Raw genomic sequence first — 19,809 nt, 5'->3', positions numbered from 1 at the left:
AAGGGTGAGAAAGAAGTCTGTGGACGTAAATCTGGTTAACAGTTCATGTGATGGGACTAAAACCATGATTGTCTAAAATCATCAACTATTGCAGGATGCTAACGATCTTGGAGACACAAACAAGAACAGATGGATTTCCTCATCTTGTGCGTGTTGACAGATGGAATAATTGACAAATCAACATAATTTAAACTATCCAAACCATAGTCCTGGTCCTGCCTGCCCAAGTTGATTCAGAAAAGCTGCAATCCAAAGCCTCACCCGAGTTTCAAGTTTAACTAACCGAAAAAAAAATATTAACTTAATAAAACTCAATTATTAACTTGACTAAACCTAATTTAAAAAAAAACAAAACAAAACAACACTATTTTAATAATTATATTCTTAATTGAGGTTGATCAAGGTTAATACAGGGATCCAATATTCCAAATCTTTTTTCAAAATAAGCTCCGGACCAGGTCTAATAATTTTAATTCAAACATAGGATCCAACAAGGTACAATCAACTGGAATGGAACAGGGAGTGGGGAGGGGAGTAGAGAGAGGACCATAGCAGACATGCCTTGGAGAATTTAAGAAATGTGTCCTTTTACCCCCATATTTTAATACAGCATATTCCCAAAGGTAAAATAAAGAAGGCGACTAAGTCCATCTGTATTTCCACCACACCCCTTCTGTCCAGAGTTTTTTCCCATGTTGACACAATAGATAAATTTATTTACTAAACTAACTCTATTCAAAAAATAATTCTAGCTCTAACACAGAAACAAACAACAAACAGTGGTAGAGCATGTCATAATTGCACTGCATATAAGTTACGTAATTACTTTATGCGCCACAAGTAGTCACACATGTAGTACCCGCGACCCGTAAAGAAAAGCTGGTGTCCTTCAAATTAATACCCTTTCACCATCATAACCTCTCTCTCATTCATTATTAGAGTTGAATCACCCTACCGTCTGTTTCAACAATCAACAATGGGGAGGAAGTGATCAAATCTATGGCTGCTGTCAACACCAAAAGGAAGAAGGAAATGGGTCTGTGGGTTAATTTGTAGCTTCAAGTTGTAGCTACTGTGTAGACTAGTTCAAATGGGTCTCTTGCTGTTGTGAAGAGGAGACACCGACTATGGATGGAGAAGAGGCAGCATTGTTAATAGTGGTAGGGAGCAGCATTGCTGGTTCGATGAAATAGTCTTGAATGACTTTTTTTTTAAAAAAAATGGTTGGTATAAAGTAGGAAGAACTGTAACTTAGTTTGGGTTAAATGAGGATGAGGTTATTGTGTGGAGCTTGGGTTACTGAAAGGGGTCGTTGTCGCTGATTGGGTTGGCAGGTCTCATACTATTAGGTGGCCGAGATGAGTGGTGGGGAAAAGGAAAACAACGTCGGGTTGATGGTGGTCTGTGTGCTGATAGGAAAAGGGATGCTGTTGGGGAGAGAGGTCGTTGGATTTTTGTTTGTTTTGGTTACAGTTTAGCCGAGAGAGGTAAGGAAACGGGTTTTTGGTTTTGTGCCGGTTCTCTCTGACAGTGAAGGTGAACGGGAGATGAACGGTACAATCACATGCACTAAATCAGCACAATGGGCATACTTTTCAAGTAGAATTGGAAACTTAAGATTTTATTGATCGCACATGCACGACTACTTGTTGCACATGTAGTGCATGCACATCAAGTGCATGACCTCTTTTCCTAGTTTAAGAAATAAGTTTATCCACTATGATGCTAACATGGGAAAACACTCTTGTACACCCATATGGACATATTTCTGATTTATTGTGATGACAGAAGATACACAAAATTTAGCATAATATATCAGCTAAACCTTTAGAGAGGGGAAAAAAATGATTAGCAAGTGGCAATCGTAGAACCATGCCAACAGGCTCATACTGGGACTAGCCTTGCTTGGCCTTGTTTCTGGGTAAAAACCACATGGGCTTCAAACATTATCGAAAGAGGTCATAAATCTTCTACAAATGGTACATAAAAGTATAAGACAGTCCTTTTTATTGCAGGTAACCATGAAATGGAAGTTAAATAGCAGAGTTGTGCATGATTATTAGAAAAAGTGTCAGTAAAAGACTAATAACACCATTTAACCACCACCACCACAAAATAATTGCAAGAACTTACCAAGAAGAGACAATCCATCTCACCTTCAGCAACCCGAACATTCTAAATAAACTTTCAACAAGATTTACTTCAATAAGAAATGGAAAAATGGGGGGTGCTGAGAAACTCAAGGAATGGTGCGCTGGTAAAGAGGCATAGCTCCCAAAGCCTCACGTTCTGCTCTCTCCCTCTTCACCTGCAAATCATGATCAAATAATTTATTTTAACACAGCTTGTGAAGCAGGTTTAAGTTAATTGAAGTCGGAAATAATTTAATAACATCTTCCATTCAATAACTAATTAGTTCTTGTTTTTGTGGTAAAATAAAACTTAATCTAATTACATTCCCCAAAGCAAAACAGAGTATAAACGCATTTGAATTTTGCATGTATCCTTGACAATGCTTCCCATGTACTTGCATGCACCTTATTTTTTCATAAATTTATCACCAAGCCCCCTCATCCCCTACCCCTGGGAAAGCAGATAATAGTGCCATCGGTAGCTAAAAGCTAATTTATCAAGACAATGTCCATTTAAATCTTGGATCCAAAAAATTATCATGAGAGAAAAGTAGGATATAAATCCATAATAGTGAAACAAAATGTTTTGTCGTAAATGATATCAGGCTTATTTGTAAATTTGATCTAAAAATTGAGCGACTGATTTCCATTATGATGAAAGCAATGCCAAAATCTGGGATGATTAAACAGAATCTGTCATAAACAATCCAAATCTTGACAGATGATGTAACATAAACATCAATCACCATGACCCATCCAGTATGAAAGCAAAAACATTTTTCTAACCAAAAAGAATATAAGCAATAAAAATAAAAGGAAAAGCCAACACATGTGACATCATACAGGTAGTTCAAAGCAGCAGCCTGGGCACCAAAATTTATCAAAGAGCAAGCCCTCCAATATCAGAGGTGATCCAACAACAATTGAATGAAGCTAGACCTACAGATGAAAGACTAAAATGGTAGCTTGCTTCTAAATTTAGGTAAATCCAATTATCCGAGAAATTCAAACTAAACTCGAGACAATTTTCTGGACATTCTTAATTTATGCAATTTTAGATAACCTCCACACCTTGCAGATCAAATTCTCTTTTTTGTTACTTTTTTAGTTAAAAAGTCAATAAAGCAGGAGATGAATTAGTTTTAATGCGGCAAGAAAACAATAATAAACACATCAATTATGAAACAATAATAAGCACTCTGAAAGGAAGTATGGCACTTTCAGGCACCTATAACCAGTAAGCCACTTCTACCAACTAAATGATCCAGCCTGTACAAGGTCATATCCAATACCAGTACCCAATAATAGATAAATTATTTACATAGAAGGTACATGAAATCATGACAATTCTTTTGCACAAAAACTTTACATAATATTTTCAATGGTTCTAGGCTTTAACAAAGTTGCCACCATGATTAACTATATATGTTGTAGATTCACAAAGACAGCATATCTACCTATGGCCATGCCCAGATTTTTGGGACTTGCAAGGCTCAAAACCTTATGAATGTTCATCTTGTTCATGTGATCATGTCACACAGCATTGTGTAGCGAGCATGAGAACTTCAATAGAAGAATAAATGCATCCTAAATTTTATTTTGGTCTGAATATAGAATAAGCAGATTATTGCTGTAAAGATAATCATAATGAACTTGTAGTGTCAAATCTTTGAATCAAAGAACTGACACAACCAAAAGACTAATTTGGGTTGTTGCAGCAACATGCTGAACGCACAAAACACATGGCGGCTTGCTTTTAAGTACTAAACCATCTGTTAGTAATTGTAAGTGACATGGAGACCAGAGAGCAGTCAGATCATTTTTTTTATTGGAAAAACAACAGGAAAGTGACACAAGGCTGTTGTTTTATCTAGTATGTAAGAAATCCCAATTCAATAGAGTTCCCCAACAGGATCATACGGTGAAAATGAAAACAACATTTACCAATCTAGCTTACTACTTGGTACCCTAAACAAAACAAAGTAAAAGCACAGAGTTGTTATAAGGTGCTCCAGGAGCACTACCAGTCTACTCAAATGAATCTGAGATCCACCATGAAAACCCCTCATAAATCACAAGTAAAGGAGTGTTGCTATGGGAGTAGTAATAACCCCTAAAAGCCACAAGCAAAAGTATAAGGATGTGAATTAGCTGCAATTTATCAACAGCAGGCGTAAATAATTCATGTTGGGTATATGCATATGCAAAAAACATGTAATAGAAAAAAACAGTGCAACTGACTCTGAAATCTGCAGCTATAGATGGAACAAAGAGAAATGTATACAAAAAGAATCAGTTTTTGAACGAAAAAAATATAAAAACTTACAAAGGCCAGCATTTCTTGCAGGTAGCTCCTGAACGGTGTTTGCATTGCCTGCAAAAGCACAATGAAAACATACAGAACCCCCTTCAGAAATCAAAGAACATATATTGCATAACTAAAAAACCAAAACAACAAAAATAGCGAATACATTGAGCATCCATAACCCAACACATACACCCACACCACACGTTATTATTTAGAGCCCGTTTGTTTTTGCATTACAAACACGTTATTAAAAAAAAAATTATTTTTTATTTTTTTCTTTGTTTCAAATTATTATTTATTTTTGAGTTTTCAGATCAAATTTTCATCTGCTGATGTGAAAAATAAAAAATAAAATATTATTTCAATATATTTACAAGCAAAAAACACTTTAAAAATCACATCAAAAAACAACCACTACCACAATATCAAACGAGCTTTTAATCAAGCATGAACATCATCCACACACGTTCAACAACAGAAACAGGAATCTAAAAATAAGTCTGAATTCTATAAGATGCAGAATAGTCTAATAAAAATACATTTTGTTTTTAATTAAAAAATAAAAATCCATAAAATTATAAACCCAAGAAAAAATATTAATTTCTTTCGAGTAACACAAATGTGAGTAATTTAGTAATAAAAAAAATAAAATAAAAAATAAAAAATACCTGCAGGTCCTCAGGAAGATACTCGTGCTTCATAGAGAGGTCCATGGCACGCTTCAGACGCTGATGACGAGCGTCAACGATTTCTCTCGGGAGGCGATTAAGCGCCTCCTTGATATCCAGTTCGTAATAAGGGTCGTACAAATCATCGTATCGGAGCCCTAATTAAATCGATTTCAATAAAATGCAAATGAGAAAAAATAAAATAATTAGGGTTTTGAAAAAAGAGCAGAAAAGAAACAGACCGTATCTGCGGAGGCGGGAGGAGAGAGTTTTCATGTGTTGCTTGGCCAACCAGTTCTTTCTTGGATCTATGAATGATTGCAAAAACGACGCCATTTTTGGAAGATCTGTCTCCCTCTCTCTCTCACTCACTTTTTCAGGTGCTTGCGTCTGCCTGGCTCTTCTCTTCTCTTCTTTTCTTCAATTTCTTTTCATGGGCTTTTCTGGAAGAATTAGTTTGTTGGAGATATCTTAGGACCAATTCCTAATGTAATATTGGGCCACATGGGCTCAATAAAAAAAGCCTTGGACTTACTGTGTGGTTAGCTGGGCTACATTTCTTTGCTTTCGGGCTAAAGGATCAGGCATCTATCTAATTCATTTCTCTTATTGTTTTTATTATTATTATGCTGTTGTTGTTATTTATTTTCAAGAAAATATATAAAAAATAATTTTTTTTCTAAATTGCATCAATTTTTATAACGTTCGCGCATATATATTTGGATTTTATGAAGCAGAGCTCGATTCCCTATCATTATCATATTTATTAAACTTAATTTGGGATTGAGGTTGGTTAACTTGAAAAAATTAAAAATATATATTTAAATTTTTAATATTTACATGAAAATTTTAAAAAATAATTCATGTAAATTTAAGCTATATATATTATAAATAATTAAATTTAAAATATTATTTTATCCTGAAAGATATGCTATTTTTTCAAAAAAATTGAAGTATTTAAATTTTTTTTATCTCAAACACAATTTTCTTCTTTGTAGCATAAAATATATATTAGTCAAATTTCACATTAAAAAAAAATCTTATTCAAGTATTTATATAATGAATGTTTATATAAATTCGTAACTAATAAAAAAAAATAGAAGACTCAAGTGTATGAGATTGGTTCAATAAAAAAAAATCTTGAATTATTATAATATCTATGCTTTATTTAAAAAAAGTTGAGATTATAAATTTATAAATTATTTTTTTAATTTATTATAAAAATATATAAACATAAAGAAAAATGATCTCACTCTAGTTATATCAAGTCACCCGGTTTTCAGGTTATGTCGAATAACCTGGTTTTTCAATTAATTTAATAAATTGTTTAATTTTTAAATTTTATCAGGTTACTTTAAGCCCATTATAAATTTAAATTTCAAGTTAACCTACTAGATCATACTAGACTTTACAATTATAACTATAATATCATACATTTATTTTTTATTATTTTATATTTTCTTGTTTTTTGAATAAAAAAAAAAGATGATAACATTTTTTTTGTTTGTTTCAATGATATATTCATCAAAAACAAATTATTTTAAACGTTGATATCATAATTTAAACTATATAAAAAAAACTCTTTCAACGAACAATAGTGTTAAAGTTGAGATGAGAGCATTATGGATTTGTTGTTTTAAACTATGTTTATCTATAAAATAAATAAATAAATATAGAAATGATGTTTTTTATGTGGCTAACCACAATTTGAAATATGGTTTTTATGATTAATTGTAATTTAAAATGTGGTTCGCTGCAGGGCTGGTTGGCAGGGCCCGGGCCCGGGCCCGGTAAAATATTTTTTCTTTTTTTTTTTCCTTAAATAATTTTAAATTTTAACTCTAGAATTAGTAGATTTTAACTTTTGGCTTTTCATATATATAATTTTTTAATTAGGCCCTTCAAAGCCTAATGTCCTGGCTCTGCACTGCACCGACAAAAACAGACTAACTAGGGCGACCATAATCACAACCTCATGTGAATGTGAGAGAGACAACACAAAAACACTTTCCATTTCCGACGGGTCTCTCTTCACAGTAACGTGAACAAAGATTATGATGGGCCAATAACAAATCAATACCACTCCCTTTTCAAGGAAATATAAAATGAATTTGTACCAGAAATGCAAGATTCTTCTACTTCTTCTTCTTCTTCGTTGATGAATAGAATTGCAAGATTCTTCTGACAAACAGCTGCACATGTAAGAATCCTTAACCACTACAATCTGACATGCAAAATGGGACAAGTGGTAGGGTTAGTTCATCTATAAAGACGAAGTGCCACAACACCCTCGTGATTCCCAGCTCCTGTGTTCGAGAAAAAAACATGAGCCCTACAACTTTGATAGAATCGACTGTCTATATCGATCATAGCTTGGGTCCTAGGAACCCATTTTACTTGATATTATCATGTTGAGCTACACTGAGTTTGATAACCATGTTGAGAAGTAAATGGATTATTTGGATTCATGAATAGCCTGTGCTTTCTAATGACCGATGCAAAGAATTATAAATACTCATGACTAGAGCAATGATAAGGCAAGCAGGCTTCTCGATTGTGGCTAGCTGTTCTATGTAAGATTACTTGTGACGACTCACATACAATATTGGTGGATTTGATCCTTTGCCACTGATGGGTCAGTGACGAGACAATCAAGCCAGAAGTAGCAACTACTTTCTTTGGAGAGGGGAAATCATGTCTACGACATGTTTCTCCTGATTGCAGGCCTAAGACAGTGCAAGAGCATCACCTTTTATCCTTGATTTATTCTTGTCTACCAATAGATATCACAATTGACTGGATGCATGCAGACAGCTTTATAAAACTTATGGCCCATAAAATATTAAGGATCCGATTTTTTTTATATACTTTAAGAAAAATGTTGCTTCAAAGACAAATGAGTACTCATCGACATGTTTCATGCTGAAAATCCGTTTTCTCATAAAGACCATGCCTAGAAGAGATCTTGAGAAAGAAGATTTCTTAAAGAAGGGCAACAGAGACCACGTCCCATGGCAAGAAAGTCTTGCAAAATTCGAGCCCCGCGAGGTCCAAGCTCCTATAAAACTAGTAAGATGCCAAATCCAATTGTTTTAGACTCGGTTAGTGGTAGGCTCAAGAATCCATGGCTCTAGTGAGATGGCTGACTCAATCTCCTCAAGTCCAGCTACATGTCAGATCTAAATACTTATGGGCATGACAGGATATCAGGCTTAGCCCCCTTAAGTTTGGCAACACATGAGGCTAGGTGTATGTGTATCTGGTGAGATACTAAATCCAAAATACCATGATTTAGAGCAGTTTTCTATGGACATGTAATGCTACTATCAACAATTAATGTCATATAAGGAACAGTACTGACAATCACCATTAATATTGATGGTAAAGATCTCTTTGCTACATCGATATAAAAAAAGAAAAGATTTACAACTATCAGAAAAAAAATACATATTTAAGATTATAACTATTTTTTAAATAATCTACAAAAAAGATGAATAATCTTCACTCTTGTATAACTTATTCTCAGAATTTATCATATATAATCTAAAAAATAAATATTTTTGTTTTTAGAATTTAATATTTATATACTATAACTTCTCATCATAAAATCATTAATTTAATTTTTAGAGGGTCTCAAAACTTTTTTTAAAAAAACTATTTTGCTAGCAATAAATCAGTAACTTAATTTTTGGAGGGTCTCAAAACTTCAAAAAAATAAAAACTATTTTGCTAGTAATCCACTTTTGTTCATCAACCCTTGAAATCCTTAGCTATGGAGAATAAAAGATTCACATGAACACGTAATAATCCAAACGCGGCAAAAAGTAATTCCTTATACTATTAAATAACTTCATTCCAAAATCTTTTTATGGATCTCTAAGACTTCTAAAAAAGTTAAAAGCAAACTCATTAAAATTAAGCTTATTCTGTTTATTACCCGTGTAGAGGGTTGTATAAGTTAAATTACTTAATCAAATCAATGTTATTTTAATTTTAAATAATATTATTTCAATTTTTTAAAAACTAATATAGATTTTAATCATGTCACGTGTTAACTCTTTATATCATTCAAGTTAAATCAAATTAACTCCTTTTTCTTCTGAAAAAAAATATAGCTAAAGTCATGTATCAAATCAGCATGCCTAGACAATCAGAGTTTAATAACACTAGTTAAAAGGGGAATGCTTTAGACCCAAGCAAGAAAAACACAACACTAGTCATTCACGTTTGTGCTGCTTTTATTGTCGACATGCCATGTCTTTGGACCCGCGTGATAGATTCCCAGTCAGCACCAGCTAGACCAATGTTTGGTGAAAATAATAGTACTGTAATTATAAAGCAAGTCATTTGATCGTACGATAAATTATTGCTAAGCTTTCTATTGTGTGGGGAGGGGTTCAAAGCTTATTCTAATTTGTTTCCCAATGAGCCATGATTTTTTTTTTATTTGACATGTGGTAGTTTTGGTTTTTTTGAAATAGTTTTTTATATTAAATTGATATTTTTAAGTATTTTTAATGTTTTTAATTTTCTGATATTAAAAATAAAAAAATCTAAAAATATATTATATTAATATATTTTAAATTAAAAATTACTCTTTAAAAAAAGTGAATTAGCTAGTAATTGAATTTGGTCGATTAATTCCATTTTCTACGAGTTAATTTTAAAGTTGATGGATTTGAAAAACTTTCTATTTTTATATTGATTAGTATTTTATTAAAAATTCTATTTTGATTAGTTTATTAAAAATTCTATAATTCTATTTAATTTTTTTATTTTTATAGAGAATCCGAAATGAGATGAAAAATTGAGGAAAAAAAATCTTATTTGTACTTGTTTGTATAAGGTATAAGAGAAATAGCAATATATATTTATAATTAATAATTGATATCAAAATAAAATGAAATATTTCGATTCAGGTATAACTTTTGATGGTGAACAATGGTGGAAGATGGGAGGTTGAAGATGCCTCAATGGCATAAAGCAATGGAAATCTAGGAAAATCAATCACCTTGAAAAGTGAATTTATTTTCTATGTTACTATAGATAATTTAAATATTATTAGAAAAGGTTATGAGGAAATAAATTATTACGAAGCCATCATCACCCTAAATGTGGATGGTTTATTTAAGGTTTAATAAACCATCATAAACCATCCACATTTAATATATTGGATTTTTTGTTATTAATATTTAATAAATTGTATTAATCTTAATAAAAATAAAAAATAAAAATGTTTATTGAACACTGAAAGTTTTATATTAAAGATTTAAATAATCTTATATAAAGTTTGATCATTCCTAATTAAAACAGTTGATTTTTATATTTTCAAATTATATAAAATAATTATAATCTCCCTGAAATTAAATTAAGAATGCAAATCTGGATTGTCATTCAATATATAATGGTTAATATTAGGATAGACAAGCCCATATATTGCTAATATAATTTCTTAATGCATACTTAGAAACTAGAACAACATTTCTTAATATAGTTATAAAAAATCTCAAATTTCTTTCGCAGACCAAAAGGAAAATAGAGAATGGGAGTTCCATTTTTGTCTTATCTCAATGTATGTGAATAGTTGTACTAATTAAAAATAACAAAATAAATTATTTGAAAATCTTATTTAAAAAATATATTTATTTTATTACAGAATGAAAATAATAAAAAATTAAAAATAAACATTATAATAAATACATATCAAGATGACAAAATTAAGGCTGATTAATTAGTAGAAATTAGGTTTATATAAAACAAATTAGCAGTTTTAATGGACGCCATATCATTGTAGTTGAAATCGAAAACAATATTGTGAATCTAAATAAAAGGAAAATCAAAGCGATTAGGGTGATTAATTTCAACTAATTAATGCAGTGCGTATAAAAATTTATCCACTAAATTAATATTGATAGACTAAAGAAAGACTAGTTGACATAACATTACTCTTTCCGATATATTTTTTTGGGGAAGATTATGGAAATATTTAGGTTGTGCTTTTATTTTGAAAGCTAACTTTATAATACAGTTGAATTTAATTATTTTAATTGATTTTAGTTCATATTTTAAAATATATAATGCTTTAAATAATTATTAAATTGGTAAAAAATAATATAAATAAATGAAAACTAAATCCAATCAAATTTAATAAAAATTAATAAAAATTGAATAATTTGATTGGTTTGTTGATCGAGCATGAAACTTAAAATTTTGTGCTTTTCACTTTACCATTTTTTTTTCATGTACACATCTATTTTTATAAATAAAGTAAAGAAATCTTAATTATAATGAAATAATTAGACATTGCAATTATTGAAATGGAAAGTGATTTTTGATTTACATCCCAACATTCATAATATAGATTTAAATTATAAAAATTAAAAATATTGATAATAATATTTGATTTATAACCTAAAAATATATTTATTAGGGTTATCATACCCGATTCGAGAACGAATTCTAAAAACAACTTGGGTTGTTGAGTTGCAAAATCAACTATTTTTATTAAAATAACAATATTTTACTATTTTCTTTAAAAAATATTGATATAACTAGATTTAAATTAAATTTGATTAAGTCAATTAAGCTACTAAAAAACTAGTTAAGTCAATGTCTTATTATATTTAACTAGAAGCTTGTCTTGCATCATATTTCAAGTCTTAGATTTTCGAAGTTAACCCATTACATCAAACCCAATTTAATAATTATGGAATCTACATATTTATAATATTTACTTCCTTCATTTATCTTTTGATAAATTGCATGTCTTAATCCTATAAGTGATTTGCTAACCATTAGCTAAATTAGTGACCTAGTAGCTTAATGAGAAGTTTTATAGTGTTTAAAAAATAACTAATTTTATCTTATTAGTTATTCATAAACTCACTTTAAAGAAAAAATAAATATAAATAAAAGAGAAAAATTCTAAATAAAGATATTTTTATTATTTTTATTTTCTCTATTTTTTATAATTGTCTCTTTTTTCAAGATAATTTTAAAAATAAAATAATAAAATATCACTAATTATTCTATAAATACCATAAAAATTTTCGCAACTCATATACTTAACCAAATAATCAAAACATAATATCACTTGTTATAGTTTTTTTTATCTAATTTAAGGAATGTTCTTATATAGTTATTTTTTAAAAAAAATAAAAAATTTGTTTGCTTTTTTTAATAAAAAAATTAAAAATATTATGATGAACATATGAAATTTCTTAGAAACAAAATGTTTAGCTTCATTAATGTTTTTAAATTATTTTTTTAAAATCAAAGTAACATTTTATTTTAAAAAATTAATGTGTTTTTATAAAAAATTTGATGAAATTAACCGAATCATACCTGAATTTTTATTAAAATCGACTTTACACTATTTCTTTTTATGAAACCTAACAGTGTCTCGAATCAACCCGACTTTCTCAACTGTGCTATAAATGGAGGGACAAGCGCCATAAGTGCACAGCCGGAACAAAAAGATTTCCAGTCACGTAACAGCACTTAGCTAGAAAATTGCTAGAGAGACAAGAACATGCAAACAACAATGGCAACAAAATAGCACAAATCCCCATATATCTTTTCGAGAAAAAAGAAAGGTTGTTTTTTTTTTCTTTTGGTTAAGTTTTCTTGATTTTGAGAATCGAGTAAAAACGTATAAATGGTAATGACGAAGAAGAAAAGGGTGCTATTTTGTGGTGAAGAAGGAGGAGTAGACAATGGAAGCTTTTACGGAAGTGCAGGAGGAAGTGAAGAAGGAAATGGAATTCATGAGAAAGAATTTGAGCAATTGTCAAGAGATGATGCCAGCCGTTTTAGCCTTACTGATGAGATTCTTCCTTCTCTCGGAGCCACCGCTCGTAGCAACCGCCGTGTCCTTCTCCGTCGTTTCATTGTCTCTCCATTCGACCACCGCTACAGGTTATTGCTTGGAATTTGGAGTTTTTATATGATAATAAAAATTTAAAACCATGGTTTTGGGAAAACAATCCAAACCCATGATGGTCCTACATTTATTAAATCTCATAGACATATAACGGCACACATTTCCAATGCATGAGATATAATGTGAACTAAAATATATTGTAGGTGAAATGGATATGAGTATTATTACACATGAACAATGTAGGATAATAATTTCTCGTATAACACAAATGTTGAGATATTATGTGTTTGGAAATTGTTCTTGATTGTGACATTCCTCTGTGTTCTTTTGGATAGTTGAGATAATCAATGCCTTAGTTTTTTTTTAATTGTAGATTTTGTCATGCCTTTCTTCATGTTTGTTGGTAGCTGAACAATAAATGTTTAATGTTGCAGATTTTGGGTTACTTTCTTGGTATTTCTAGTTTTCTACACAGCATGGGTGTCTCCATTTGAATTTGGCTACCTTAGCAAACCCAGTGGGGGTTTAGCCATAGCAGATAATGTTGTCAACGGATTTTTTGCCATTGATATTATTTTGACCTTCTTTGTTGCATACCTTGACAAAAATTCTTACCTATTAGTTGATGACCGAAAAAAGATTGCTTGGAGGTATGCAAGAACCTGGTTGGTTCTTGATGTTATCTCTACAATCCCATCTGAACTTGTCAGGGAAATACTGCCTCATAAATTCGAGTCATATGGGTACTTTAGTATGCTTCGCCTCTGGCGTCTCCGGCGAGTTAGTCTCTTTTTCTCAAGGTAAATGCTATCCTCAGCCTTTTGCTTCATTATACAGCTGCAATTGAATAAATGAAGAGCTTTCCTCACTGTTCTCATTCTTTCGTTGCATCAGATTGGAAAAGGATAGGAAGTACAACTACTTTGCAGTTCGATTCTCGAAGCTCATATGTGTGAGTATACGTATGAACTCATTAGAACTTAAATTTGGGTAATTTTGATAAAATATTTGAGCCTCTTGAAGAGGAAAAAAAAATATTAGTCTTATCAGGATTATGGTGTAATTGTAGGTTACTCTATTTGTGGTTCACATGGCCGGTTGTTTGTTCTATCGTATAGCTGCATATTACAAGGATCCAAGTAAAACATGGATTGGGTCCGTTTGGGAAGATTTTCATAACGAGAGCTTGTGGGTTCGTTATGTCAAAGCCCTTTACTGGTCTATAACCACGCTCACTACCACTGGGTATGGTGATTTGCATGCTGTTAATCACAATGAGATGGTATTCGTCATGTTCTACATGATGTTTGATCTTGGACTGACATCGTATTTGATCGGAAACATAACTAATCTGGTTGTCCATGCGACCTTTCGAACCAGGCAATTTGTGAGTAATTAACTTGTCCTATAATTTGTGTCTTCATTGCTTAGTGGTAGACTGGTAGTTTTTGTAACACTGCTTAAATGAAGTATCTTTCTCTTAATCACTTAAATGGAATTTCAGAGAGATACTATCCAAGCTGTCTCAAGTTTTGCGCAAAGGAACCACCTTCCTGTTCGGTTACAAGAACAAATGCTTGCTCATTTAAGTCTGAAGTTCAGAACGGATTCGGAGGGATTACATCAACAAGAGACAATTGAGTCTCTTCCTAAGGCAATTCGATCAAGCATTTCTAACTATCTCTTTTATTCACTTGTGGATAGAGTGTACTTGTTTCGTGGGGTATCAAATGACTTGCTCTTTCAATTGGTACTTCTCTTACTTCATCTTCTAGATTGTTCATGGAAGAATTATTGAAGCTTGTTTTTCTGTTTTTGACTTGAAAGAAGCCATAAATGCTTTGTTTCCATGCTCATAAAAAAAGATTATGTCCTATCCTATTGGTTATGAGCTTTATTTGTATATCTGATTTTTGGTTCCGACTGTGCAACTTGTTTAATATTGAAGGTCACAGAGATGAAAGCTGAATACTTTCCACCCAGAGAAGATGTAATTTTGCAAAATGAAGCACCGACAGATTTGTATATATTGGTCACTGGTGCTGTGGTAAGAAATTAACCTCACTTCTCCAACCTCTTCGTTTCCTATGTGGTTTCAAAGCAGGACACATCAAGAATATGAGATTTTAACATGTTTCTCTGGCGTGAACATATATTTCTAGGAACTTTCAAATGGAGTCCATTGAGTCTGAATGGCATAGCATTTCTTTCCCTTTGTGTGACTTTATTTTGAACGCAGATCTTCATTTTCTAGAGGACATTTTTATGTAATTATTTACAAATCTACTTTGCAGGAACTTATCATGCGGAGGAATGGAATAGAGCAGGCGAGTTCGTTGATTTAAATGTTTCTGATTTCTTTCCACCAATTTCACCAGTTGTATTGAGCTAGAAATTTATAATTAAAACTTACTTATCGTAAAAACTGCTAATTTTCAATTTCTAATGGAAGATTGCAGGTTGTTGGTGAGGCGGTGACTGGAGATGTTGTTGGCGCGATTGGTCTGCTTTGTTACAGACCACAGTTATTCACAGTTAGAACCAAACGGTTGAGTCAGCTCCTACGTTTGAACCGAACTGCTTTTTTAAATATTGTCCAATCAAATGTTGGAGATGGGACAATAATCATGAACAACCTTCTCCAGGTATGCAGAAGTAATAACAACAATCTTTTTCAACTACTGTCACTATCACTGCACATAAACAAATACTATTTATTTTCAAATTTTGTAGCACATTAAGTATCCAAAATTCTAGTTATCTTTAATAATTGATTATTTCTTTGTAACCAACCACCTGCTGTCATAACTTGTTTCGTTGTTTGATAGAATGAGTAAAAGTATGTGAGATGTTTCTAGGCTTATTTTAAGGCCTGATCAATGGTTAATTTAAAACCTTCTTTCTTTCAAAATAGATCAGAAAATGTATGGAGAAAGCAATTTGCGCTTGTAAAAATCCTTCATGTTTTTGTACATGTAACATAATTTTACATGACATAAGTGTTTCCACTATGTATGTTGGCTCTGTGCTGAAATAGGCCAAAGATTATACTCCATTCCAAGTGCTTCCCTGATATAGCTCAGAAATTTGAATTCCTATACCACCTGAATTATTAACAGATGTTAATTACTTAAGACCGTTTAGGTACTCGTTGTTATTAGAGGAGAATAGATTGTCTTAGCAGGATTGCCTTTTATGGTCGATGCAGCATTTGAAAGAGTCGAATTTTCCAGAGATGGAAGGAATTCTGACGGACACAGAGCACATGCTGACTCAGGGAAGAATGGATTTGCCTCTTACATTGTGCTTTGCTGCAATGAGGGGTGACGATCTATTGTTGCGTCAGTTGCTGAAACAAGGTTCAGATCCGAATGAATTGGATGACAATGGACGAACAGCACTGGTGTGCAGATCTTCTTTTAAACGTATGACATGAATATTATTCTCAAACATTATTGTCTCACAAGAATTTCTTTATCGCATGGACATGGAATGCACAGCATATTGCGGCTTCAAATGGGAATGAGCACTGTGTAGTCCTACTTCTAGAGTATGGAGCAGATCCTAACATCAAAGGTGTTATCCAGCTAATAAGCAAACTTAAACATCTCTACCGAGTTGTCTGACTCATATTTCCTTCTTTTCTTAAAGAAATCTAACAATAATGTGATTTTGTTCATGCAGATTCAGAAGGCAATGTTCCTGTGTGGGAAGCACTGCAAGGGAATCATAAAAATGTAATTAAACTTCTCTCAGAAAATGGTGCAGCAATAACTTCTGGTGATGTGGGCCAATTTGCACTTACAGCTGTCGAGCAAAATAACATAGATTTGCTCGAGGAAATTGCCAGGTATGGTGGAGATGTAACACTGCCCGCAACCTGTGGGACCACTGCACTTCATACCGCAATCTCTGCAGGAAACACCGAAATGGTTAAGTTCATCTTAGAACAAGGAGCTGATGTTGATAAGCCAGATCTCCATGGATGGACACCAAGGGCTTTGGCTGATCATCAGGGCCAAGAGGAAATTCAATGTTTGTTTGAAAATTGGGCGGCGGAAAATAAGAAAACAGTTCCCACAACTCCAAAGCATCTATCGGTTCCATATGGTGGGAAGTCCATTGCAAAGTATAATAGTGAACCTACAATAGCTCCATTTTCTCCATCTTTGCATCATAATGTGGCACCACCTCGAAGGAGAAGAGCAGACAATTTCCAAAACTCGCTTGTTGGGATGATGTCAGTTGCTAGCACTGGTAAGAATGCCTCTATGTTTTCAATTCCTTGAATTTTTTTGAATACCAAGACATAGTTATCACTTACGGATTTTGAAGTTTTAGTGGTAAAATATGGAAACCATGTATTGCATGTAAGGTAAACTAGGGAGTATAGATGCAGAGTTGTGGAGAGACTGAATGATGCAAGAAAATAGAGAATACAGAGTCAAATAGAAAGTTTGTAATTAACTCGGTCCTTGAAAAAATAACCAGAAACCATTTAATTACTAAACAAACTTGAAAATGGTCGCATTTTTTGTCAAATTTACTTGAAATGAAGTTAAATTTTCTATTTTCCAGGTGAGAATGGCATGATTTCATCTCCAGCCCGTTTTACAGGTTTCCCAAGTTCGAACTATCCTGCTAGAGTGACACTCAGTTGTCCCGATAAGGGTGAAGTTGGTGGAAAACTTGTTGTATTACCAAAATCATTCCAAGAACTACTTGATATTGGTGCTAGAAAATTTGGATGCATTGCTACCAAGATTCTAACCAGAGAAGGTGCTGAAATTGAAGACATAGAGCTCGTAAGAGATGGAGATCATCTTGTTCTTGTTCCCGGCACTGAAAGCTAAATATGACAGATTGACCTGAATTCTGAAGTTCAGATTACCTATCCTGAATTCAAGGCGGGCGAATTTATTTATCCAACTTGAGAAAACATGGCTCCTTGCTTTTTTCTTGTTTTCTCTTTCCATTTTTCAACAGCCTTCCTCCGGATCATGTTGTATAAATAGAGAAAATGTGATAGGAAATAGAAGATCATGCATTATCCAATCTGAAAAGTTCGCATGACATTGGAAATGTGAAAGTAATGGGGACCAAAAGGAGTTTTTGATTATCGCAGCAATGCTGACTGGTGAGAGTTCCATGATACTATAGTAATATCAGGGGATACGAGTCACCTGCAAGAATATATGACTGTTTAGATGTGGGGAAAACCAGTTGACCCCTGCCCTGTAAAAATTGTTAAAATTAAATTGTGAAGTGAATACTGTATTTGATAAGCCTAATGCTTTTTTTTTTTTTTTTGCAAGAAAAATATAAAGTTGGCCTTGCCAAACCTAAAATCAAAGAGCAATACGGAGCTTCAAGAAATTAGAATTAGGATTAGAAGTAGTTGTTATTACTGGTTTTGTTATTTTTTAGTTTTACTTTCGATTTGTGTTATTTTTCTATTTAAATTAGAATTTTAATTATTTCGAGGTTTTAAGATTTATTTAAGAGAAATGTAACCTTATTCTGAGGGTAAACTATTAAAAAAAAATTATTCAATAATAAAATCGCTGCAACAAGGTCTCTATATGATTTTTTATTCCAAGAATTCTATCTTCCACAATCACTAGGCCAGTTGATGAATGAAAGTTTTCATAATCAAAGAAACAAAAGATTGAGAGCTCACCTCACTACAAAAGCCTTACAAACAGGAACAATCCTGGAAACAAACAATCAAAAGCAACATAAAGTAAGAAGTTCTACCTACTGCAAAAATCAGCAATATTTGAATTTGCAGTAGCTTCTTTCAGAATGTAGAATGTTAATATTCTGAACTGGACAGACTGAATGATTTGCTTCATCATTGTAGAAGTACTAGAGCAGTTACTCTCATGATTTCTTCTATTTGTATCCTGCCATACAAGGTAAATATAGCTGCACCAAGCAAAACTTATCACAGTGGCTTTGAAACTCTTCTTCTGCAAATAAGTCTTTGCAAAATCAGATTCATATCTCCGAAGATCACAATGGAATTCCATATGCACTTCACTTCTGGACAAGAGAAAAATAAGGGATCCCTGTCTTCGATTTCTCCTTCGCAGAAAACACAATCAGGGTCAACAAGCCTCCCTCTCTTGACTTGTCTGGCTAGCCTATTCAAGATGGCTAACCAAGCAATAAAGCTGTTGTTATCTGGGGAAAGAAATTGGTCCTGAACTTAAACCAATCACTTCATAGCAGAAATCTTTATCAGGGGCCCTAAAGGATGCCAATTGTTCCATCGAAGAAAGACATTCCTCCCGTTTATGCTCCAAATGATCCCATACGATTTCTCTCAATTTCAAAATTTTTCTCCTATTCCAACTGCAATCATTTGGAATGATTACACTCTCAATTTGTCAATTTCTCAACTGACATTTATGGACCAAGCAACCCGCAAGGAAATTAACATTAACAACGAACACCAGATGTTCCTAGCTACACAGCAGAGTTCCATTCTTTTAGCTTCTTAATACAATTGACTTATCATCAAAGAAGATGAACTGGCTGTTTGGAAATGGAGAATTCTAGCATTAATCTTCTGTAGAAGTGGTTTGAAATAAGCATAAGCGAGTCCCAGTGATCAAAGGGACACTCAAATATCTGATTGGGAGAATTCCCTTAAACCACAGCCTTCTGTCGCCCTTACAGGTTCACCATCAGAGACTACAAATATATTCTTAATAGCCAGCATAGTTTCAGTGCTTGCTTTAGTTTTAACAGCCAAAAACAGAAAGCTTCTTCTAATAAGTCCTCACAAGCACCTCACTAGTTAGCATGAATGGC

The 19,809-nt window shown here is 32.6% G+C and overlaps 2 protein-coding genes across 4 annotated transcripts; one reads left to right on the top strand and one right to left on the bottom strand.

Annotated features, from left to right (window-relative positions):
* Positions 1–1,984: 1,984 nt before the first annotated feature.
* Positions 1,985–5,532, bottom strand: LOC105122385 (cytochrome b-c1 complex subunit 7-2-like). The gene is made up of 4 exons (XM_011021460.1): positions 5,351–5,532; positions 5,109–5,266; positions 4,459–4,506; positions 1,985–2,308 (listed from the first exon to the last, which is right to left on the bottom strand). Exons 1-4 carry the CDS (start codon positions 5,442–5,444, stop codon positions 2,240–2,242), a joined length of 369 nt encoding a protein of 122 aa, XP_011019762.1. The 5' UTR covers positions 5,445–5,532; the 3' UTR covers positions 1,985–2,239.
* A 7,051-nt stretch (positions 5,533–12,583) lies between these two features.
* SPIK (Shaker pollen inward K+ channel) lies at positions 12,584–18,281 on the top strand. 3 transcript variants are annotated; one of them, XM_011021458.1, is made up of 12 exons: positions 12,584–13,025; positions 13,613–13,790; positions 13,885–13,942; positions 14,060–14,377; positions 14,495–14,740; positions 14,939–15,037; positions 15,285–15,317; positions 15,450–15,635; positions 16,199–16,393; positions 16,491–16,566; positions 16,675–17,247; positions 17,569–18,281. In XM_011021458.1, the coding sequence occupies exons 1-12, from the start codon at positions 12,824–12,826 to the stop codon at positions 17,841–17,843; spliced, it is 2,439 nt and encodes an 812-aa protein (XP_011019760.1). In that variant the 5' UTR covers positions 12,584–12,823; the 3' UTR covers positions 17,844–18,281. The 3 variants fall into 3 exon arrangements, with proteins under 3 accessions (XP_011019760.1, XP_011019759.1, XP_011019758.1); XM_011021457.1 differs by having other exon boundaries at positions 13,425–13,790; positions 17,608–18,281; XM_011021456.1 differs by having other exon boundaries at positions 13,425–13,790.
* The last annotated feature ends 1,528 nt before the right edge of the window (positions 18,282–19,809 follow it).

The sequence above is a fragment of the Populus euphratica genome, unplaced genomic scaffold (assembly GCF_000495115.2).
Source record: "Populus euphratica unplaced genomic scaffold, PopEup_1.0 scaffold19.1, whole genome shotgun sequence".
Classification (NCBI taxonomy): domain Eukaryota; kingdom Viridiplantae; phylum Streptophyta; class Magnoliopsida; order Malpighiales; family Salicaceae; genus Populus; species Populus euphratica.
This window is presented reverse-complemented; position numbering and strand designations above follow the sequence as displayed.